The following is a 25,783-nucleotide window of genomic DNA, read 5'->3' as shown; positions in this document are numbered from 1 at the left end:
TATTTATAACCTCTAACCTCAACTTGCTTATAACCTCTAAGACAAATCTCTTGAACAACACCTGAAATTTCTTATCTCCCAGTTCCAAGAAAACAGAGTAAAAAGAAAAACAATACCAACAAAAGTATTTAAAGTTCTGTCAGCCATTCAAGCATGAGAGAGGTCATTATGTGTGACCAAGCTGACATTATAAGAGAAAATTCTGAAACCACTACGCCAATGACCAAAGTACGTGCACTTATCCTAGAGAAATACTGATGGCTGGCGGAAGTCAGCTGCATCTTCTTGCATCTTCACTCTCCAATCCACTGTGTTATTTGAACCAGAAAAGAGAGCATGGCTGACACAATGGGGTCCCACCTCTGTGAGTCACAGACATGCCTTCTCTAATCTTAAGTTATCCTGCATACAGACTTCCTGTTTAGGAAGTATTGAGGTGAGAAGCAAAGTCAGGAAAGAACATAAGGGTATGGTAAGCTATATGAAAACAAGCTTGTTTGAATAAAAACCAGTTTGTTTTAAAAATATATTAAAAATCTGAACTGCTTTAGTTCACAAGGCTTGCTCTTTTGCACTTTAAATGAGGGGCACCTGGGTGGCTCAGTTAGTTAATTGTCCAACTTCAGCTCAGGTCATGGTGTCGCAATTCATGGGTTCGAGCTCTAAGTTGGGCTCTATGCTGACAGCTCAGAGCCTGGAGCCTGCTTCGGATTCTGTGTCTCCCTCTCTCTCTGCCCCTCCCCTGCTCACAATCTCTTTTTCTCAAAAATGAATAAACATCAAAAAAAAATTTTTTTTAATGAATCTCCCATTGCTATTATGGGTGTTTCCTTGATTTAGGTATCAGTCATCTCCACCAGACCATTTTGGAGGCAAGCCTAGACTGTGGGGCAAGTATTGAGGGGAGTTACAAGAAAGCTGTTTTTGAGTACCTACGAAAACATAGCAAGAGCCTCCCAACCATAAAGGGAATGACCATACTGATTAAGTAACTCCTCTGAGATTCAAAAAATGTCCCAATTACGGAGAATAAACTGAATCAAACATACTTGCATTCTCCACCAAAACTTTTGGCATGCGCTGGCGGTTCATCAGGAGTGGGAAAGGATCTCGCCCGTCATTCCGTTCATGGACTTCTCGAATTTCAACTGTGTCATCCATAAGATAGTAATGAATGATATAGTTCCGACATTCACCAAACATGCTGTCTGTATCATCCCAGATTGCATAGAATCGAAGAACCTTTGAGACATACAAAGTAGTGACTTAAGTAAGAATTCTACAAGAGGAGACATTTATATATCAGACAATGATGAAAAGGTTAGCTGCAAAGACTATGAAGTGATCTCAGTTGGTAAAAAAAAAAAAAAAAAAAAATCACCAAAGATACAAAAACATCTGAAATTATATACCAGATGTCAACAGCTGGAAAGTATTAAATAACAGACTTATAAGTTTGCACTGAGAAAGCAGAATTCACTTTGATCCAAAATATTAGTGAAAGAGAAGCCAAATTAAAACAGCAATGGAAACTATAAGATACTGATGAAAGAAATTGAAGACACAAGTAAATGGAGAGAGATTTCGCGCTCACAGATTAAAATAATTAATACTGTTATAATGTCCACACTACCCAAAGCAATCTACAGATATAATCCAATCCCTATCAAAATTCCAATGGTGTTTTTGCAAAACTAGAATAATTCTAAAATTTGTAAGGAACCACAAAAGACCCAGAATAGCCAAAAAACTCTTGAGAAAGAACAAAGGTGAAGATATCATGCTCCATGATTTCAAACTATGCTACGAACCTATAGTAATCAAAATAGTACAAAAACAGATCAACAGAACAGAGAGTCCAGAAACAAATTCACACTTATATGGTCAACTAATTTATGACAAATGAGGCAAGAATATACAATGGGGAAAGAGTATTTTCAAGAAATGGTGCTGGGGAAACTGGATGGCTACATGCAAAAGAATGAAACTGGGCGACTTTCTCAAACCATACACAAAAATAAACTCGAAATGGATTAAAGACCTAAATGTGAGACCTGAAATCATAAAACCCCTAGGAGAAAACATAGACAATAAGCTTATTGACATCAGTCTGAGCCATGTTTCTTTGGATGAGACTCCACAGGCAAGAGAAACAAAGGCAAAAACAAATGAGATCACATCAAACTAAAAAGCTTCTATACGATGAAGAAAGCTATCAACAAAATGAAAAGGCAACCTACTGAATGAGAGAAGATATTTGCAAATCATATCTGATAAGGAAGGGATTAACATCCAAAACATATAAAGAACTTCTACAATTCAATAACAAAAAATCCAACATTCTGATTTTTAAAAATAGGCAGAGGATCAGAATAGATATTTTTCCAAAGACATACAAATGGCCAACAGGCACATGAAAAGATGCTCAAAATCACTAATCATCAGAGAAATGCAAATCAAAACATCAATGAGATATCACCTTACACCTGTCAAATGACTATTATCTAAAAGACAAGAAATAACAAGCATTGGTTAGAGAAAAACGAACCCCCATGCACTGTTGATGGGAATGTAAACAGGTGTAGCCACTATGGAAAACAGTATAGAAGTGCCTCAAAAAATTAAAAACAGGGGTGTCTGGGTGGCTCAGTCAGTTAAGCATCTGACTCCAGCTTAGATCATGATCTCATGGTATGTGAGTTTGAGCCCTGCCTCGGGCTTTGTGCTGACAGCTCAGAGCCTAGAGCCCGCTTTGGATTCTGTGTCTCCCCCTCTCTCTATCCCTCCCTGCTTGTGCTCTGTCTCTCTCTCTCTCTCTCAAAGATAAATAAACGTTAAAAAACATTTAAAAAAATTAAAAATAGAACTACCACATGATCCAGCAATTCCACTACTGGGTAGTACCAAAAGAAAATGAAATGCTAATTCTAAAAGATATAAGCACCCCTATGTTCATTGTAGCATTATTTAAAATAGCCAAAATTTGGAAATAACCTATCCACCAATGGATGAATGAATAAAGAAGATGTGGTTTATATATACAATGGAATACTACTCAGTCATATAAAAGAATGAAATCTTGCCATTTGCAACAACATGGATGGACTCTGTGGGTATTATGCTAAGTGAAACAAGTCAGACACAGAAACACAAATACTGCATAATTATCACTTACATGTGGAATCTGAAAAACAAAACATGTTTTGTGAACTCATGTTTGTGAGTTCAAGACCCATGTCGGGCTCCATGTTGACAGTGCAAAGTCTGCTTGGGATTCTCTCTCTCTCCCTCCCCTGCTCACATGCATGTGCACACACATACTCTCTCTCAAAATAAATAAACTTTAAAAAACTAAAAAACAAAACAAAACCCAGTTCATAGATACAGACAACAGATTAGTGATTGCCAGAGGGTAGGGAGCTTGGTGGCAGGGTGGAAGGGTAGGGGGAATGGGTGAAATAGGTGAAGGAGTTTAAGAAGTACAGACTCTCAGTTATAAAATAAGTAAGTCATGGGGATGTAATGAACAGGATGGGGAATATAGTCAATAATATTATAAAAACTTTGTAATGTAACAAATGGTAAGCAGACTTATTATGGTGACCATTTTGCAAAATATTCAATTGTCAAATCACTGTGTTGTATACCTAAAGCTAATATAATATTGTATGTCAATTATACATCAATAAACAAAAACAAAAGAAAAAAAGAGCAATGTGTTTTATACAGGGGTCCATATGTAGTAATAGAGGTATACGTGAATGGTTTATATGTAATTAGTATGGAAAGAATTTTCATTCATTAATCAGTCTTTTTTTAGTTACATCAACATACATCTTCCAGTAACAGTATCGACAATACAATCTATAAAGACAAAATAATAACAGATACATGATTGATATAAAGAATGTCCTTAAAAGACCATGCTAGTGCTAGGCAAAATTTTCTGAACTAAAAGCAATTACATTTCTGAGAGGGAAACAGCAGCAAAGAAGCACTGAGGATGACCTCTTCATTTTCTCTTTCCCTTTGTACAGAAAGGAGATGGCCCAAAACTGCCTCTATACACTAACCCACAACAGGGAGGATAGGGTGGGTGGAAGAGAGCTAGAAGATACCCAGAACATTCTGTACTCATACATTCATATAAAATTTAAAAAGAGGAGGTGCCTGGGTGGTTCAGTTAGTTGAGCATCTGACTCTTGATTTCAGCTCAGGTCATGATCCCAGGGTCATGGAATCAAGCCCTGCATCAGCCTCCACGCTGAATGCGGAGCCTGCTTCAGATATTCTCCCTCCCTCCCTCTCTCTCTCCCCGCCCCTCCATGCTTGTAAGCACTCTCTAAAAAAACAAAAAACAAAAAACAAAGAAAAGAAAATTAACAAGGAAGCATCTGCAATGAGATTCCTGTGAATTAACTATTTTAACATTAGAAACCTACCTATATGCAATAGCTTTGAAATTTCCCAATAATTCTCTACTTAGGATTTCCCAAAGGAGACTATGAAATGAACTCATATTTTGGAAAAGAAGTAGTTGGTTGGAAATGTAAAGTGGGAAGCAGACATAACTCAGGAATTGCTTTAAGATTGAAAAGTTTGGTGGAACTCGTAAGACTTAACTCCACAACCTCCTTTGGGTCTCTAATACAAAACTTAGGCATTCCTGTACCGCTAATGCTAGATGAAACGAAAGATAGCACTGTATCCAAATGGATAAACTACAGATGTAATGTTTTAAAACACACAGCTACCTGAATAGCTTGCTAATAAACATACACCACATTTGGAAACGAGTAAAGCTACATAGGTGCCTACATCACTTACTTGTTTGTCAAAGGTGAGAAACTGCTTCAGTTGGTCAAAGTCTGACGGGGTGACATACTTACGAAGAGGCTGTTTGCGGAGTTCAGTGTAAGGATCAAGAGCCATCTTCTCTGGTGGATTTAATTCAATTCCTTGACTTTCCAAAAATACCTAAATCATTCAAAAGTAATAATGATCATCTCTCTTGGAGCTTCCTGAAGTATTAGATGGTATAAAGGTAAGTGTAATTTCTATGCCATTTTCCAAATTAACCATAAATTTGCAGTTTGAGGCACATCTTAACAGCACTAAACCTCCAACTGACCCAACACCAAAATGCAGATAATAACTGATAATCACCTTAAGTATTCTATATTATAAAACTGCTAGGCAATATGCCAAGCTAATTGGAAGATGTGATAGTAAGGTAACTGCCTCCAAATACAAATTTAGAACAATGAAATTTAGTTAGGTGCCCAAAAACAGAGTAAGTCCTAGGGATTGCTTACATACATACATCTGAAACCCAACCACAGTTTCAAACAATATGTAATTCATGTTTCAGGGCTGGGGGCAAGCTACAAAATGGCAAAGTTAAGCTAAAATCAAATTCCCAGCTTTCCAATTCACCAAAAACAAGTATGTGATTAAGCCCCCATGCCCATCCCTCTCCAAAAAAGGAAAAGAAAAAGCACACTCAGGGGTTATTTTAGACCAGAAAATATTTCAGCAAAATAGAAAAGACAAACCAAGTACTCAAATCTCACCAGAAAAAGGAAGGTATCTAAACTTGATATGATCTTGTTTAATTTGTTAATTATGAATAAGTATAATATTTTCAGTACCTTTTAATACAACTTGACATTTCTTTTTAAAAGCACAACAAAAGCGTCCGACTTCAGCCAGGTCACAATCTCGCGGTCCGTGAGTTCGAGCCCCGCGTCAGGCTCTGGGCTGATGGCTCGGAGCCTGGAGCCTGTTTCTGATTCTGTGTCTCCCTCTCTCTCTGCCCCTCCCCCATTCATGCTATGTCTCTCTCTGTCCCAAAAATAAATAAACGTTGAAAAAAAAAATTAAAAAAAAAATAAATAAAAAATAAAAGCACAACAAACTGTACTTTTTTTGATAATCAGAAAAGAATAATCTCAGGGGATCTGTTTACATTCTGGAATTAGAAATTAATCTGAAATCTGGGTTTCTTCTGGGAATTATGTGATTTGCTTTTGGACAATTCAACAGAAAATATACAGGACTCAGGGCCAAGATACTTGGGTTCTAATATTAGCTCTGCTGCTAACTAGCTTATAATTTTAGTCTTCAAAGCTTCACTAAACAGTTTCCAATATCTTTTCAATATTAAAATATTGTGATCTTAATGTCTATTAAAACTGCTGAGATGGAGATAATGACTAACAATATTCTCCTCTCTCTTGAGATGGTGTATTAGTGAAGCAGGATTATTGATTGAGGTATTTAATGGGGGATGGGGAGGTGGTTACCCCTTTCTGTTGTTTTCAACAGAAAACCAGGCCCTTTGTTAACCTTACCTTCGGAATTCTGGCAGGAATGCAGAAGCTTCCTGAAGTTGACTATTCTTCCTGTCTCTTAGAAAAAGCCTAAACTCTTTGAAGAGATTATTCTAAAGTGCCCCAGAAGGAGGGGAGAGAAGGGCATGTCTTTGAAGGCAAGGAGAGAGAAGGGGGAAATTCTCCCAGCCTGGAGAACAGACACAAGTGGGTGGGTCTCAGAAGAGCAAGCCTCCACATGTGCTCCTAGGGTGCTCGGAGCACATGTGCAGCCAGTCAGGCACACCAGCCTCAGGCATTCGGGGTCTCAGTATCCTACCTAGCACCAAAGCATCAAGGAGGCACCCTTGGTCATTGACAGCCTATGGACCCTGCCTGTATGACCCCATTAGGCCTGGATGTGCCTTCCTTGTTGTTCTTAGGGCTCCGAATTTTTGGCAAAGCTAAGGGTTAATAGAAACACCAGCCCAGTTGGATTGGGACTCAAGTAGGTTTTAAGTTATTTGTAAAACACAAAACAATATTTCCGGCACACTTGCATTTGTGGAACAGGATTCACATCTGCTATACTACTGGTAATACTCTAACAAAGATGATAAATTCTAGATCTCTGATTTCTAGAGTTTTTTTTTATTTTTTTATTTTATTTATTTATTTTTAATGTATTCAGTTCATTCTGTCTATAGGACCAACATTTATATGGAACAGTGAAGAGGAGGTGAGAAGGGAAGGTGATGGTGTTATATTTGATTCGAGGTTGTTCCTTGTTCGAACCACACCATAAAGACAACTACCTTCTTTACCAGTCATGGGTCTCGCCCTAATGAAAACCATCAAATTAGATGTGTATAAATTTTAAACTGTTATAGGATCCAACTTCTAACAGATCAATTATTGAAAACATAAGTCAATCTAATCACTCGTACCTAAAATATACAGCTCTAGTCAATTATCAGTCTAAGTGCAAGGAGGCTGTGATAAGTACTTAATGTCACTAAACTGTACATCGAAAAGTGGTTCAGGTGGTAAAGTTTATATTATGTACATTTATCTCTCTCTCTCTCTCTCTCTCTCTCTCTCTCTCTCTCTCTCTCTCTCACACACACACACACACACACACACACACACACACACACAAGGTGGCTGTGATGTGCCTTAAGAAGAAAATACATGTGTTAGATAAGCTTCCTTCAGGCATGAGTTCCAGTGCTGCCAGCGGTGAGTTTGATGTTCATGAGTCAACAAGATATTTTAAATATGGCATCTTTAAACAGAAACACACATAAAATAAGGTTATAGAAACCTACCCCAGTATTTCTCGTAGGAGCAATGGATCCGTATTTGCTAGTTAAGGGTTTATGGTGACTTTATAGAACAGAATTACTGTGAAAAATGAGAACTGACTGCAACTGGCTTAGATTACTGCTCAGAAATGAACTGCCAACATTCAGATTGTCCATAAAGAGACAATTATAAAAATAACTGCAATACCTGAAATTTACATGACATTTTATAATTCTTCCTTATTGATACAATTCTGAAACTGCCTATGATAAAAAAGGACCTTAAAAACCTAAAACATGAGAGACCAAAACATGCTTAAAGGGGACAATATTTCAGAGATGGTCTAGCACCTCTACCTTCTACACTGTTTTTCTCTGTTGCTCCGGAATGGCACGGATGCCAGGCTCCTCTCTTCACTTCCCTGAGGTCTCTGTTCATGTGTCATCTTACCAGCGAGGCCTTCCCTGACCAGTCTCTATACATAGCACTCCCCTCACACTCCACTCCCCTTTACTCAGCTCTAGTTTCTTCCACAGCTCTCAGCAACATCTGACATGTTATATATTTGTTTGCTTATTGTTTGTCTCCTCTAGCCAAAATGTAATAGCCTTCCTAAGGGCAAGTCTATATCCTCGGCCCGCCCCTAGGACCATGTTTGGTACAGAGCAGGCGATCAATCAGTATTTGCTAAATAAATTACTAAATGCAAAAAATAAATAAATTCATAGGAGCTCAGTGAGGTAAAGATTAATCACATGTGGCATTAGGTAACATGAAATGAAAGGCGTAAAATAATTCAGAAACTATACCTTTGCTTCTAGAAATTTTATTTTAATTTTTTTTTAGAAATTTTAACTAAGACAAATTGAGAAGTGACTTCCTAACACCTACATTTTGTGGTAAAGAAACGATAACTTTAAGTTGTCAAAAACCCATATTTATGAAATAGAGGAAATGGAGGCTTCTTCTCGATATAAACAAGTATTCTCTTTTAAAAATGATTTCAGGAATTCTTGGGCGCCTGGGTAGCGCAGTCGGTTAAGCGTCCGACTTCAGCCAGGTCACGATCTCGCGGTCCGTGAGTTCGAGCCCCGCGTCGGGCTCTGGGCTGATGGCTCAGAGCCTGGAGCCTGTTTCCGATTCTGTGTCTCCCTCTCTCTCTGCCCCTCCCCCGTTCATGCTCTGTCTCTCTCTGTCCCAAAAATAAATAAACGTTGAAAAAAATAAATAAATAAAAATGATTTCAGGAATTCTTTAGATAGCAAGTTTCTCCAGAATATAGCAAGTATGATTTACAGGAAAAATATGAACTGCACAAAAAATGTTAGGCTCATATCTTCTAATAAAGGTAATACTATTTTTGTATTCCATCAAGGGTACTACCTCCTCTGTCTTCCATTTGTACTGGCATGGAACTGGTTCCTTATCAAATGATTCAGCTCTGATAAGAGTTTAATTTTACTTGAACGGATATGTGAAAAAAGTGATGTCACTACACAGTGTTGACACATATCAGCAACACACAAACACCAACTCAACCTATATAATAATCCAAACGGGACAGACAAACAGAATCTTCCTCCTACCCTAATAAACAAAACATATCCTTACGTAAATTAGAATAATGCTTCAGACATCACAATTTCTAGAAACATATACTATACCTGTGTGAATCGGTCACAGTCAACAAGGCGGAAGGTTCTGCCATAAATTGTAATGTTTATTCCTCGATTGAGGTCTTTCCAATGGTAATGATCTCCCTGGTCATTCTTGGCAAGCCGCTGGCGTTTGATTAACTTGCCTTGAAGGATTCCAGAGTTTTCCACAACAGGCTCCATGACAGACATGCTGTCATCTTCCAGGTAGTAGTAAATGTTCACTTGACGAATCCTATAATGTTCCTCAGGTGACATAGGAACATCTTCTTGAAAATAAGCATCAAATTTCAGCACCTATAACACATGAAACAGGGAGAAATAGCATTGTATTCGTCTCTCATCCAAAAAATATCAGTACTCCCCTATAAAGAGAACCACTCAGGGAGAACTGAATACTCATCACTCCTATTTTCTAAATCAAGGGTTGCTGAATTACGGTCCGTGGGACACATCTATCCCTGCCACCTGATTTTGTATGACCTGCAAGTTGTTTTTTTTTTTTTTTTAACATATTTAAGTGGTTAAAAAAAAATTTAACAACACATGGAAATGATATGAAATTCAAATTTCAGTATCCACAAATAATTATGTAAATAATTAACATGTATTTGCTAATGGCTGTTTTCCCATTACAAGGGCAGAATTGAATAGTTGTGATAAGGACCATATGGGCTGCTGCTGTGTCTCCCTGCAAAAAAATTCATATGTAGAAGCCCTATGACTGCATTTGGAGACAGAGTCTTTAGGAAGCTTAAAGAAGGTCTCTAATCCAATTGAATTGATGGCTTTGTAAGGAGAGAAGATCTCTCTCTCAGCATACCCACACTGAGGAAAGGCCATGTGAGGACATAGCAAGAAGGCAGCCATCTAAAGCCAAGAAAAGAGCCCTCCCCAGAAACCAAATCAGCAGGACCCTTGATCTTTGACTTCCAGTCTCCAGAATCATGAGAAAATTAATTTCTATTATGTAAGGTACCAGTAAATGGTATTTTATTATGTCAGCTCAAGTAGACTAAGACAGCTGCAAAGCCCAAAATATTTACCATTTGGTCCTTTACAGAAAAAGTTTGTTGACCTCTGCTTGAGATATTTAAACTACATATAGACTATTTAGTCATGGTTCCTTGATGAGATGGCTTAAAGACCTTAAACTCTCCTAGCTTCACTTCTATATCAAAAATCTCTCTCAGAATTTCTGGAAAGAGTAAGAAATTTGGGCACAACTATGACTTCTAGTTTCAAAATGAAAATGAAGGCTCAAGTCCGTTTCTTTAAACGAGAGTCCCCTGTAAATGTATATTAATGACATATTCATTCTTAGAGAATTTATATGAATAAGAGTCAAATCATCCATCTACCACAGCATCTTTGGATGACATATAAATACCCTCATTGTACTCAGAAACATATGTATAGATAGAGCAAAACCTCCAGGAAGCATCAGTGGGAAGTCAAAATGGCACACCGATTGCACATTTAAAAAATATTAAAAGCCTGGGGCACCTAGGTGGCTCAGTCAGTTAAGCGTCTGACTTCTGTTCAGGTCATGATCTCACAGTTCGTGAGTTCAAGCCCCGCGTCGGGCTCTGTGCTGACAGCTTGGAGCCTGGAGCCTGCTTTGGATTCTGTGTTTCCCTCTCTCTGCCCCCCCCCCCCTCTCTCAAGAAATAAACAAACATTAAAAAAAATGTTTTAAATATTAAAAGCTTGTGTTGACAAGCTTTGGGATTAATTTTAAAATTTCTTTTATTCTGTTTGTATTTTTAATCCTTCTTCTCAGGGAGAGAAAATATTAGAATGGTGTTATAGGTAGGCAAGAGTGTTAACTTAACCCTCTATGGGAATTAGAGGAACAAACCAAGGAGACCCTTTGGTGAAAACACAAATATGGTTTGATGAATGGGAAGATGAATAATTTTATACACAATACTGTTGCTAAAAAGGTATAGTGTCTACCATGGAAAAACAAGATTAAAAACCAAAAGAGAATGAGCAATTGCAGAGGTGAAATATGCATACAATGGAGTTAAAGCCCTAAAACTCATAATAAAAAGACAAAATGGCTGAATGGAATGGAACATTTGAAGGAGAAAGATAATATGGTAAAAGCAAAAGACAAAAGATAATTTTCAAGGAACATTTTAGACCAACTCTAAAGAACCGAAATGGAGACATGATCACTACTAGTGGGGACATGATCAATAATCCATGCGTGAAATGGTCTGCATTTGAGCCACCGATATATAAATACACAAAATGTGAAAGCCAGAAGTGATCAGCAAATTGAATCTCCCTCATTTTACAAAGGAGGAAACAGACTCAGGGTGGTTGAGTGGCCTGCCTGAGGCCAAACTTGGGGTTAGGGTCACGGCTGGGGCTGAAACTATCATAGACTCACAGAGAAACAAGAAAAAAGTAAAGAAATACCCAGTCACATAATTGATACTGTTTACTGGATGTTTGTGTTCAGCCTGTGAATGGATACGTGAACGTGTTATCAGCTGAGTTCACTGAGATGGGGAAAAGGGGATTGTAAGGATTCTGGCTGATACGTTAAAAAGTTTTTTTTAATTAAATAATTATGAATGTAAATGATATAGTTTCACCACCAGGTTACTTTGTATCTTCCAGCCTCTAGTTTCAATAGCTACTCAATAAAAGTTAACTAGCTAGATGAACATAGTATAGACATGTAACAAAAATAATAAAGCGAAAAGAAAAATTAAAAAAAGAGAGAAAGAAATTAGGCTAGGATAGCTAACATAAAAACTGGTCAGTAGTTCTCTTACTCGGTTATACATAAACATCACCTGGAAATTAGACTCAATGAGGGTTAGGGAGATATTTCCGTTTCTTAAGTCCCAGTAGGGATTCTGTGGCATGGCCAAGGTTAGGACTATCTCACTTTAGTTGAAAGAAGAGGCTCACTGACAAGGAAAATCAAGGATATGGAATCGTCAACAGATGGAAATAAAACAGCCTACATTACAAAAGCATATGGGTAAATGAGAAACAAACAAAAATGTTACACTACCCTTTGGTTATGTTGTGCCAAATCTGAAACATTTCCTGAAAACTAAAAATTTACGGAGACAGCCTGGACAAAACTGCAAAAGATGGAGTTGTTGTCATGATGACATTTTGCAATTCATAGAGACTAAGGTTTTGTCACATTACGGGTAAGACTTTCAAAAAGTAGACCGCACAGAGCTGGTAAACATGGAGCAATATGAACTCAAGAATTCAGAATTCATCCAACTTTTCTTTAACTGTATTTGGAAAATATTTCAGTGAAGGCTACAGGGAATTATTTTCTGTAATAGGCTTCCTGACTAAAGAAAGCCTCTTTCAATCCTAAGCTCAGCTGTCTATGACTAAAGGTTGAGGCATTTGAACAATTTTCTCCTCAGTGCACTCTGGAAAACCTGTGGTTAGCTGTTGACTTTCCTGCAAACAGTTGGCACTCAGAAATCTGAATGTAAGGTGTACCCTGAAGTCCCAGATGATACCTTTTTGTCAAAAGCCACATGTGCAGGAATAAATTCTGCAGGTGGGGCCTGCTTAGGTTGGCCATAAGTTAGAACTGGTGCCTTATTGGCCAACTCATCCAGCTCAGCCTGGGACAGCTGGTTGACTGGAAGCCGGTCCCCGCCTATCCCAACTGTTGGACGTCGAACAACTGCATAGCCATTCCTGTAGCCCAGTGTCTGGCTTCTATGAAATGCTGTTTTCTGAGGAAGAAAAGAAGTGGTTCATTAGTAATATTTTATAAATACGTGTTAGGCAAAAGAGCTAACTTTCAAAAACATCATAACTTAAACCTTTGCTTACAAACATCACAAACCTTATATCAAAAAGTTTACCTAGACTAGAAGGTTCTTATGTTTTAAGCTAAAACACCTGGTCAGGAACAGGGAGAAAAGCAGCAGCCTGAGCTTAAAATAAACTTAAAGTCCTGCTCCAGAATGCCCAATTTAGCTACCAGTTCACTTTTCATGAGAAACTAAAATATTATCTCATCTATACTCTTTTTTTTAAATTTTTTTTTTAATGTTTATTTATTTTTGAGAGAGAGAAAGAGACAGAGTGTGAGCAGGGTAGGGGCAGAGAGACAGAGAGAGAGGGAGACACAGAATCCGAAGCAGGCTCTAGGCTCCGAGCTGTCAGCACAGAGCCCGATGCGGGGCTTGAACTCACGAACTGTGAGATCATGACCTGAGCCAAAGTCGGACGCCCAACTGACTGAGCCACCCAGGTGCCCCTATCTCATCTATACTCTTAATCCTTCACTTAATTTTTCCTGTGTTTTTAATCTTATCAAGTGCTCATAAACCATGGAACCTAGAAGATCCAACTCTGTGACATGAATTCTTACCTGAAATAAAAGGCTCTTCTTGTTATAGTAACACTGATGCATTCAGACAACTCTTTGAAATGAAAATGGGTATTATATATTCGAAGTCTTGAACTCAATAATTCCACCCTAATCCTTCATTTTAAATATATAATCCAAAATTATGGGAAAGAACAATATGACTGAAGCTGACCATTTTAATGTTAATTGCAATAGTAAAACATTGGAAATAAAAGACAAACATATGAGTTAATGATGGAAAAGTCACTTAATGGACTATGATGAAGCCCTTAAAATATTGGTTTTAAAGACCACATGGCAATCTGGGAAAAATGTTTATGATTTAATAAGCCCAAAAAAGCAGCATATAAAATTACATGTATACTATAATTAGAAGCATGCAAACGTGTGCAAAGAAAGAAACTGGATTTGGATGTTCTCTGTATTCTTTCTGAACAATGTTGAGATATATATGTATACATATATACATATATATAACATTGAGATATATATAAATATATAAATATACATTCATATATATATATTACAATGAACACTTTTTTTTGGTAATTAAAAGATTAAATAAAAAAGAAAAAAGTGGAAAGGAAATATTTTCAAGGGCAGAGGAGAGATGAAAATGGTAACATAGGACACCGCAGGCTCCCTATCCCTCCACAAAGATCAACAATTGAACAGTTAGTTATCCATGGACAAAAACAGCTCTGGAGGAGCTCCGGAGTCCAGTTAGGAGGTCGCAGCAACGCAGTGAAACAAAAAAACCTGAGGATAACTACACAAGGAGAGAAGGAAGACAGCTTCATTTTGCCTGCGTCATCTGATCCCCCAAACCAGCACTATTCAGTGCCAAAAGGAACTCCCCAGGCAGAAAGAGGTTCCCTGGCCAGGAAGGAAGAGCAGGGTGAGCAACCAGCCTCTCCAGTCTTTTGAGGCAGTACACAAAGGTCCCACTTCAGTTTCATCCCACCCAGACTGGCAAAGCTGAAGAGTATAAAGCCAGTTAGGAACACGGAAGAAGAGGAGGGGTGACTGGCAGCAGCTACTCAGAGGGAGTGACTGTGGTGTGCAGACACCTGGTGTGCAGACACCTGCTCTGCAGACAAACCCAGCAGATCTGACCACTGACCCAAAGCCAAGGGCCAGTATTGCTGCAGCCACTGGGTACCCCCTCCAGATGTCACCAGCTTTTACCCCACAGGTATTCACGATGCCAGCCATCTGATCACCCTCCTCACTCCCTCCCCTCCCCAAGTTTTCTCCAGAGCCTGGGAACCACATCAGCAGCCAGCTCTGGCCTCTGCAGCTGCTTGAGTGCAAGATGCCAACACAGACACCTCCTGGCTGATTCCTCCCCAATTCACGCACTTCAAACTAGCCCCTCCAGCTGTGCTGCACATGACCCAAGCATCATCAGTCATCACAGGCTTCTACAGCAGTGTGCATACCAGAGAGGAGAATGTATAGCCACAGGAGGACACGCCAACAACCAGGGCCTCTACAGCGGCCAGTGAGCCCATAGTTGGCCCTGGCCCTTGCCTGCTCTGGCTCCCACCGCTATGTGTGTGTCTGCAGATGGCCCCTGCCCCGACAGAGGCTCCCACAGCTGGCACCCTGCAGACAAGTATGTGTACACTACCTGTTCCAGCCACCACTGCTGCTTGCCCTGGTCCCTAGCTGCTGGACCCAGAGGTACTACTAAAGACCCCAATAGTCCTTGCAGCCACTATGGACCCCCTGCACTACCTGCAAAGGACTAACAGTTGTCAGTGCTGCATACCCCAGTGGCCTGGGCCAAAGAGACATCATGTCCCCCAACCTGAACCCAGTGCTGCCACACACCCCTGCACTTGGTGCCCTACATACACCACTAGGCCCAGGATCACAGCAAGCTTCAGCACGCCTCCACCCACTCCCTTACCACAGTCAGTCCATAAAGTCTGGAAGAGGTGACTGCTTCTTCATGTGAAGGCACTTATGCAAGATACAAGGATCATGAAGAATCAGGGAAACATGACTCCACCATCTATAGTAAATAGCCTCAAAGAAATGGAGAACCAGGAATTGCCTAATAAGAAAAAATTCAAAATTGTCCTAAAGATGCTCAGAGACCTACAAAGAATACAGATAAACAATTAATGATGTCAGGAAAACAACAAAGGAACGAAATGAGAAGTTCAACATAAAAAAGAACCAAACAGGAATTTGGGGGCTGAAGAACACGACTCAACTGAAGAATCCAACTATAGCTTCAACAGAAGAGCTGAACAAGCAGAAGAATCTGTATGCTAGAAGACAAATGAATTGAAGTTATCCAATCAGAGGAAAAAAAAAAAAAAAAAGAATGAAAAGGCATGAAAAAAGCCCATGGGACTTATGGGGACACCAACAAGAAAAATCATGGTTGCACCACTGCATCCTTCTCTAGGAGAAGACAGAAAGGGGTAGAAAGATTATTTTAAAAAATAATGGCTGCAAACTTCTCAAACCTGGGGAGAGATGTGGACATTCAAGTTCATGAAGCTATAGGTATCTCAAAATTTCACTCCAAAATAATCTTCTCCAGGACACATAATAATAAAACTGTCTAAAATCAAAGCCAGAATTTTAAAACCTGTAAAAGAAAAAAAACTCTCTCATACATACAAGGGAACCTCTGGATTTCTCGGCAGAGACTTTGTAGGGCAGGAGAGAATGTGAAGATCTATTCAAAGTGCTAAAAGAAAGAAACTGCAGGGCACCTGGATGGCTCAGTTGGTTGAGCATCTGACTTGGGCTCAGGTCATGATCTCACAGTTTGTGGGTTCGAGCCCCACATCAAACTCTCTGCTGTCAGCACAGAACCCACTTCAGATCTTCTGTCCCCATCTCTCTGCCCTTCTCCTACTCGTGACTGCTCTCTCCCAAAAATAAACATTAAAAAAAATAAAGAAATAAAAGAAACTGGCAACTCAGGATACTTTTCTGGAAAAGATGTGCTTCAGAAATAAAGGCAAGATGAAGACTTTCCCTAATACATGAAAGATGAGAGGATTCATTGCCACTAAACATGCCTTAGGGGAAGACTGAAAGAAGTTCTTCAAGCTACAACAAAAAGGCATTAGTTAGTAACATGAAAATAAAACACCTGGGTAAAGGTAAGCATATAGTTGGATTCAGAATACCCTAATAACTGTAACATGGTGATATGTTCATTTCTTAACTCTAGTATAAAGATTAGAGAACAAAAGTATTGAAAACCTTTCTAGCTCCAACAATTTGTTAATGGATAAAAAATATAAAAAGATGTAAATGGTAACATGAAAAACATAAAGGGAAGAAGAGAAAGAGGGTAGAGTTTTTGTATGTGATCAAAGTTGAATTGCTGTCAGTGTAAAATAGACATATATATATATATATATATATATATATATATATATATATATATAACATATTTACGTTATATGTTAAGACTCATGGTAACCACAAAGCAAAAATCTACAGTAGATTCACAAAAAGTAAAGAGAAGAAAGCAAAGATACTGCTATGATAAATCATTACTTCACAAAGGAAGACGCAAGACAGGAGGAAAGGAACAAAGGAACCACAAAACAGCCAGAAAACAAACAATAGTTACTCTAAATGTAAATTGATTGAATTCTCCAATCAAAAGGCAAGGTGGATGACTAAAAAAACCCCACGAGATCCAACTATATGCTGTCTATACTATAAGAGACTCGCTTTGGCTTGAAGCACACACATAGGCTGAAAGTGAAGGTATGGAGAAAGATAATCTATGCAAGTGGAAACCAAAAGAGAGCATGGGTAGCTATATTTCTATCAGACAAAATAGACTTTAAGCCAAAAATGGTAACAAGAGACACAGGTGGTCATTATATAATGGTAAGGGGATCAATTAATCAAGAAGACATAACAATCACCTGAAACTAATATAACACTGTGTTACCTATACTGGAATTAAAACAGAGTGGGGAAAAAAAGATATAACGATCATAAATATATATGTACCCCACACCAAAGCACCTAACTATATTAAGGAAATACTAACAGATCTGAGGGAGAAATAGACAAAACAGTAATAGTAAGGGATTTCAAAGGATAACTCACAGATAGGAAATGAACAAGGAAACATTGGATTTGAACAATACTTTAGACCAAATGGACCTAACAGACATATAAAGAATAAGCCATCCAACAATAGCAGAACATGCATTCTTCTAAAGTACACAAACATTTTCCAGGGTAGGTGACATGACAGGTGACAAAAAAAAATCTCAACAGACTGAAATCATACCGAGTATCTTTTCCCAACACAACGGTATGAAAATAGAAATCAATAACATGAAGAAAGCTAGAAAACTCACAAATATGTAGAAATTAAACCACACACTCCTGCACAACAGCGGGTCAAAGAAGAAATCAAAAGGGAAATTAAAAAATATCTTGAAACAAATGAAAATAGAAGCATAACATCTGAGAGCATCTGGGAACCAGCAAAAGCAGTTTAATAGGGGATTTTATAGTGATAAATGCATGCATTAAGAAACAAGAGGGGTGCCTGGGTGGCTCAGTTGGTTGAGCGTCCGACTTCAGCTCAGGTCATGATCTCGCGGTTGGTGAGTTCGAGCGCCGCGTCAGGCTCTGTGCTGACAGCTCAGAGCCTGGATCCTGTTTCCGATTCTGTGTCTCCCTCTCTCTCTGACCCTCCCCTGTTCATGCTCTGTCTCTCTCTGTCTCAAAAATAAATAAACGTTAAAAGAAAAAAAAATTATAAAAAAGAAACAAGAAAGATCTCCCTGATACCAAAACCAGATAAGGCTACTATATAAAAAAAAAGTTACAGACCAATATCCTTGATAAATATAGATGCACAAGTAAAAAAATTTAGCAAACTGTATTCAACAGCTCATTAAAAGGATCATACATCATGATCAAGTGGGATTTATGCTTGAGATGCAAGGATGGTTCAACTTACACAGATGAATACATGTTATATACCACATTAATAGAATGAAAGATAAAAATCATATGATCATCTCAATAGAGGGAGAAAAATTGTTTGACCAAATACAACATCCATTCCTATAAAAATTTGACAGACTGGGTAAAGAAGAAACATATCTCAATGTAGTAAAGGCCATAATGTGACAAGCCCATACCTAACATCCTACTCAATGGTGACACATTGAAACCTTTTCTTCTAAGACCAGGAACAAGATAAGGGTACCCACTTTTACCACTCTTATTCACCATAGTACTAGAAGTCCTAGCCAGAGCAATCAGGCAAAAAAAGGAAATAAGAGGAATCCAAATAGGAAAGGAAGAAGTAAAACTATTTGTATGCAGATGACATGATCTTACATTCAGAAAACCCTAAAGACTCCACCAAAAAACTGTTAGAACTAATCAATGAATTCAGTAAAGTTGCAGGATACAAAATTAACATATAGAGATCAATTGTGTTTCTATAAACTAACAATGAACTATCTGAAAGTGAAATTAAGAAAACAATTCCATTTATAATAGCATCAAAAACAATAAAATACTTAGGAATAAATTGAACAAAGGACATGAAAAACCTATACACTGAAAACTGTAAGACACTGATGAAAGAAATTAAAGAAGACAGAAACAAATGGAAAGATATCTTATGTTCTTGAATTGGAAGAATTAATATTGTTTAAAGGTCCACACCATCCAAAGTGATCTACAGATTCAATGCAATCCTTCTCAAAATTCCAATGGCATTTTTCACAGAAATTGAAAAAAAATCCTAAAATTCACATAGAACCACAAAAGACCCCGAAAAGCCAAAGCAATCTTGAGAAAGAACAACAAACCTAGAGGTATCATACTTCCTGATTTCAAACTATCATTACAAAGCTACAGTAATCAGGGGCACCTGAATGTCTCAGTCAGTTGAGCATCCAACTTTGACTACAGTTTAGGTCATGATATCACAGTTTATGAGTTCAAACTCCACATTGGGATCACTGCTCTCAGCACAGAGCCCGCTGAGGATCCTCTGTCCCCCTGTCCCTTCCTCCCCCACTTGCACTCCCTCAAAAATAAACATTTAAAAAATTTTAAAAATGAAAAACAAAAAATAAAGCTACAGTAATCAAAACTGTGTGGTACTGGCATAAAAAGGAAACACGTAAGCCAATGGAACAGAATAGAGCCCAGAAATAAACTTATGCATATATGGCCAACTATCTTTGACAAGCATTCCAAGAATACACAATGGGGAAAGGACAGTCTCTTCAATAATTGGTGCTGGGAAAACTGGGTATCCCCATGCAAAAGAATGAAACTGGATCCCTATTTTATGGAAGTCACAAAAATTGACTCAAAGTATACTATTGAAGTCTTAAACATAAGACCTGGAATTGTAAAATTCCTAAAAGAAAACGAAGGAAAAAGCTCCTTGACACTAGTCTTGACTTTTGGATATAATACCAAAAGCACAGTCAGCAGAAGCAAAAATAAACAAATGGAACTAGATCAAATTAAAAAGCTCTGTATGGCAAAGGAAATAAAATGACAAGACAACCTCAGGAATGGGAGAAAATATTTACCAACTATCTTAGTCTGTTCAGGCTGCTATAACAAAATACCACACACTGGGTAGCCTCCCACCCCTCTTAGTCATTATGGTTCACCCTCTGAATGCTTTGAGTGTTATATATATATAGTTCTTCAGTGCTGAATAAAGACAGTGAACATGTTTCCCAAATTTCAAATAAGGCAAATAGGTTGACGCTTGGCCAGTGTATTTAAAATATAAAATAGGTCCGGGTGCCTGGGTGGTTCAGTCGGACTCTTGATTTCAGCTTAGGTCGTGATTGCAAGGTTCGTGAGATCAAGCCCCACATCCCAATTCCTGCTTGGGCTTCTCTTTCTCTCAAAATAAAAATAAACTTTAAAAAAATAAATAAATTTTGTCCAAAGCACAGTTCATCTTACACGAAGAACAGCAATGTATATTCTCAGAGCCTGGCACCTCCAGTCCACACCTTTGTAAATCCCCCAAATTGACTCAACCCTACCTTGTGGGTAACCCACATTCACCAACACCAGATGCTTAGGCTCCTCCTGCACAGGACGGGAATGTGCCTACAATATTTTTTAACTTATGTAAAATGGAAAACTCCACTGAAGCAAAAACTCTATAATGCTGTGTCTTCATGCAGGAATAATTATCAAGAAGAGACTCAGAATTCAAACTCCTTCACCAAACTTTCAATTTCAATTCAGTCTCCCAAAGAAAATAAGTTGACTACATATTTTATCTTACCTTTATACCCATGGAAAGGAACTTATAACTTAAATTATTAAACTATACAAATTATCATCATCTCATCTATGATAGCTTACTGAATCTCAATATTAATCTTCAAACATATTTCAGTAACCATGTCTGAAGTGAAACAAATAATAAATAATTTCGTCAAGGGCTAAACTATGTCAGAAGGAGAAAAAAACAAAAACAAAAACAAGCTTTCCCCCCACCCCCCACCCCTGCAATTTTGTCTACAGAACACAACTAAAAACAGTTAAAGTAGGGAAAGAGCAAAACAATCTAGTCAGGAATCTTTTGTACAAATGTTAGAGAGAAAAGAATAGAACTGGGGAAGAAAAAAAACAACTAATCAACTGTGGTTGAAGGGACGGGATGGAATTATCTTCTACAAAGCGGGGAGGTATGGTTTGGGAGGAAGATAGGCAAGTGTCAAAAGTCTGACTTTTGGAGAAACCGAAGTTGTGAAAGAAGATAAAACAGGGCTGGAGAGAAGGTGGGACTAAGTTGTAGACAAGGCAGGAGTGCTGAACGGAAAGGGGATGGGACTAGGTAGAAGCATAAACGAGGAGGGCAGAGACTGCGGAAAAGGACCTGGCGGAAAGAGGAGAATGAGTGGAAATGATATACAGAAGGCAGGAAACCAAGCTGGGAGGGGGCAAGACTGCTGGGTCCAGGATAAGGAAGAGGAAGGAGGCGGGCGGGAATGATGGGCCAGGGAAAATGGGTGAGATGGGGCTGTGGGAAGGAGGACGAAGTTGTAGGGAGGCTGAGTGGGAAAAGGGGCTAGGCTGGGGAACTGAGCGCGGTTACGAAGGGAGCTGGGCAGAGAGGGATACGGGGTGGGACAATGAGCTAGGGAGGAAACTGAGATCTGGAGGGAGAAGAGGCAGGGACTAGAGGAACAGGGTAGGAGGAAGAACGCAGCTAGGAGGATGAGAACAAGGAGGCCAATGTCCTGCCCAGGTGGAGTGGAAAACTAGAGGATGAGGCCGAGGGCAAAGGATGGGAGAGAGAGGAGGAGGACGACGGCATTGTGGAGGCGGGCCGAGAACAGGTGGGGACAGAGGACGGGTTTGAAGGGACACAGGGCAATCTTGGGAGGAGGAGGCTGCAGGTGCGCTAAGCAGCGAGCCCTCGAGGCCGCCTGCGCGTGGGGCCAGGTGGGGGTTGGGCAGAGAAGTCCTCACCGTGGGGTCCCTAAAGGACGAGCCCGGGAGAAAGGGCAAGCCATGCACAGGGTTGGACACCATGGCGGCCGCTTTTGCCGCCTCCAGCCGGGTAGGGTGTTGGGCGCCCCAGTTGCCGGGGCGACGAGCCGCGTCTGTGGGCCTCTGGAAGCTCCATGGTAATGCCAAACTTCCGGAGCGCCGCGCTTGGGGGCGGGGCCTGAGGAGCGGGTGTAAGGAGTGAGCGCATGCGCCGCCCGCAGGATCCGGCGTTCCGTTTGAGAGGTGGCTACGGACTCAGTGGCTGCGACTGGGGCGTTGCGGGGCGGGGTGGAAGGACGTGACCGCAGAGAGGGTGCCATCGTTGCTGTAAGGTCCAGAGCGGGGGGAGCGGTCCCTTAGATGAGTTACGGTGGAGGGGAAGGTGCTTCCTTTCACCGGGTTCTCCCCGCTCCCCGCCAGCGCCTTGAGCTCGGGACCTCACCTCTCCCAGCCCTGGGAAAAGGGTTCTTGTCCCAGTTCACACTGAAGTGTAAATGGTTGGTTCCGGTTGAAAGTGGCACCCCGGGCCTGTGCTTGTTGGGAGAGGGGCTGCGGATTATTCACGGTTGTGTCTCTGGCCCACGGATGTCCAAAGAACTAATGCAGCCGTCTTGTCCCTAATCCTCCCACTGCCGCATTATCTTTTTACCATCTTCACCTGTGTGGATCCCTGCCTCTCTACTCCCTCTCGGTTCTCCGAAGGCTGGGCCTTGCATGTTCGCCTCAGGAGACTCAATATACGCTAACCTTAGGGCTACAGAGTGCTAATCTCAATTCTGATCTCTACACCTATCTGCAGCTGCAATGCAAAGATCTGAACAAGGGGAAATGCATGTCCTTCAAAGAGAAAACTAAGTCCTAAAGAAAGAAGCAAATGGGTGAAATATTGTCAGGATCGTAGTAGGTATTCTCACCTTTGGTGATTTTTGTAAAACTTGTTTAAATTATTATGCCTTAAATGTAATCCTGTTCCTGAAACATTTTCAGGAAAGAAAAACAACAACAACAACTATCCATCACCACTGGAAAGCTTAAAGATAAAAACAAAAAGCAAACAAAATCCTGACGCCCAGACATGGGATTCTTTAGGTCTGAAATAGAACCCAGGAATCTGATTTTTATAACAGCTGTTTCTGATAATGAGCCACTTCAGGAACATGATAGAATAGCCAAGCCTGACCCAGAAAGCATATCTCCATGTCACGGGTAGTTTACTGCTAATATAGTCAACAGCTTTAGTTTTATTGCTGCTTGTCAGAGCAAATCCCCCTGTTGAGTTTCAGTAATGGGCATGAAGCTCAGGGGGACTATGACATTAATCCACTGGTGGCACCTGAAGCAGTTATTTATTTTTTTTATGTTTTTATTTTTGAGAGAGAGCGCGAGCAAGAGAGGGGCAGACACACACATATACAGAATCCAAAGCAGGCTCCAGGCTCTGAGCTGTCAGCACAGAGCAGGATGCTGTGCTCAAACCCATGAACTGTGAGATCATGACCTGAGCCAAAGTCAAAGTTGGAGGCTTAACTTACTGAGCTACCCAGGCGCCCCCCGAAGCAGTTATTGGTGGCTAGCTACCACAACCTGCTCAGTTTCTTTTTTTGCTAACCCCTCCTCTCTCCTTACTACTTCTGTTTCCTGTTTTTGTCCCTTCCCTTTTTTTTACCTTTAAAATTTTCTTTTATTTTCTATTAGTATATTACCTTAATGCAGGCATTTAGTGCTTTTTTTTTTTTTTTAAATCAGTGCATTAGCATTGTTGAACTTTCTGAAAGCTTTAAAAGTATCTGTCCATTGCATTATATCTTAGCCACTGACCTAGGATGGAAGCCAGCTACTGGGAGAATATTTCAAAATGGCAAGTTCAACTTTCAAAGAGAAGATGCTTCTCTCACTTCTTTCCACCTCACTGATGCTGAGTAGCCAGAAACACTGGAGCTATAATCCTTGCTGACTCTTGATGATAACCTTAAAGTCTTACCAGTTATATGATCTTGCCCTCCCCTCTATCTTAATAAAAGTAAATCTATGGTCACACTTGAAAGAGCCCTTCTAGACTAACTGTATGGTTACACTTGGGTAGGGAAGGAGTCCATGGGGACTGGAAAGGGTAAGTCATGCCTAAGCCTATTGTCCATTGTGGCATCTGTTTCTATTTGAGGAGTGGCCTCTGCTGAAATGCTTTTCTGTTCCAGAAGAACACACTAGTTAAATGATTAAATGTTTTAACTCCTTTTGGACCCTAGAAATGCATGGCGAGTAAAACCTTCCTTGGCCTCTTAAAAATGCCATCACCTCTGAGGAGAGGAAGCCAGGCAGTGGTTGCATCAGTGCTAAAAAGCACGGGACAAGTCTGTAAAGAAGTGGGGGGAAAATTAAAAAATAATGATAGGGCTTTGGAAAACTGCTTGAACCCTGACATTTTGTGTAATTAAGTTTATATCTCATTTCTCCCAAACATGACTGACAGCTCAGCATGTATCACACTTCGATTTGTGCTATTTTCCACTTTTTGCAATATGTAGGGGAGAGCAGGACCCAGACCATCCCCGGCAGCTGAAGTAAAAAGTGCTATGGTCTGAAGGCTGTGCATCAAGCCCGGACTCAGAAGACCACAGAGACATTGCATGACTTAGCAGGTGTTTCAAAACTTGGGGAAAGGAAAATAGGGAAAGATTAGACTGCCAGCAGGCCAAACTGAAAAGAGGGCCTCATGCTGGCTATCTCTCAGCAGTTCCTGGGAGATATCAGACTGGCAGAGGCTAAAATACAGCAGTTATCTAAAATAAGTCTCCTTTTTCAGCGTTTTTCCCAGAATTTGTTTTCAATCCTGTGATATTATTCTTCAGTGCCTAAATTTACAGGACATATATCAAGCATGTGTGTGTGTGTGTGTGTGTGTGTGTGTGTGTGTCCCTCAGATATTTATGCAACGATTTGGGGTGCTCTACTTCCCTCTGCTGAATAAAAATGGTATAGCATTGTTTCTGGAAAATTCAATTATAAACCTGTAGGTTTGAAAGTGCTGGGGATGTGGCTAATGTATGAACAAAGGGGTAAGACTTTGCAGGGGAGTGTCCCTCAGTCTGAGTGCTATCTAGCATTCATTTCCACCACTCTGTGGTTTCTGGAATCTCTTATCTAAAAAGACTGCCCAGTCGAGCCACCTTGATCTTTGCAAAATATGGTAAAGGGCAAAAGAAACATCCTCAGGGACTTCCAAGCAGTTACAGGAGCAGATTTAGGACCCACAGGAAATCTTCATTTGATGCAAATGCATACAATTTGGGTTCAGATGATTTTGGCCTGATGGTGGGTTCCTGCCAGGGATTTCAAAAAATTTGTGTTTCAGCTGCTTTTTTCTCCCTTAAGTCAAACCCATTCTATGACTTTAGCTGGTTGAATTGGAATTCCTTTCCCTCTGAAAAAGCCTATGAAACATTACCTCACAGAATCAGATTTCACAGGATATAAGTGTCACAAGGATAGGTTCTTTGTTTTGTTCATTGCCATTTTCCTGGATCCCATCACAGTGCCAACACCTCATAAATACTCAATGAACAGCTGTAAAATGACCAAGTGAATGAGTGAATAACTTGGAGATCACCCAGTATTTTTCAAACATGCCA

General features: G+C 39.8%; 1 protein-coding gene and 1 long non-coding RNA gene across 2 annotated transcripts in view; one reads left to right on the top strand and one right to left on the bottom strand.

Annotated features, from left to right (window-relative positions):
- EFHC1 (EF-hand domain containing 1) overlaps positions 1-22,299 on the bottom strand; it is a 67,757-nt gene extending 45,458 nt beyond the window's left edge. Inside the window, exons 1-5 of the mRNA XM_003986234.6 lie at positions 22,134-22,299; positions 12,784-13,005; positions 9,281-9,568; positions 4,828-4,977; positions 1,050-1,242 (exon numbers count right to left, since the gene is read on the bottom strand). Coding sequence (XP_003986283.1) covers positions 1,050-1,242; positions 4,828-4,977; positions 9,281-9,568; positions 12,784-13,005; positions 22,134-22,196 — 916 coding nt within the window. The 5' untranslated portion in view covers positions 22,197-22,299. The remainder of the gene's footprint in view (positions 1-1,049; positions 1,243-4,827; positions 4,978-9,280; positions 9,569-12,783; positions 13,006-22,133) is intronic.
- Positions 22,300-22,347: 48 nt separating this feature from the next.
- Positions 22,348-24,198, top strand: LOC102901854. Its single transcript, XR_440304.3, has 3 exons — positions 22,348-22,481; positions 22,954-23,058; positions 23,965-24,198. It is a non-coding gene; the product is annotated as an uncharacterized LOC102901854 (long non-coding RNA).
- The last annotated feature ends 1,585 nt before the right edge of the window (positions 24,199-25,783 follow it).

This window comes from Felis catus, chromosome B2 (genome assembly GCF_018350175.1).
Source record: "Felis catus isolate Fca126 chromosome B2, F.catus_Fca126_mat1.0, whole genome shotgun sequence".
In the NCBI taxonomy this organism is placed as follows: domain Eukaryota; kingdom Metazoa; phylum Chordata; class Mammalia; order Carnivora; family Felidae; genus Felis; species Felis catus.
Note: the sequence above shows the minus strand (reverse complement) of the source record. Positions and strands in the feature narration are given on the sequence as shown.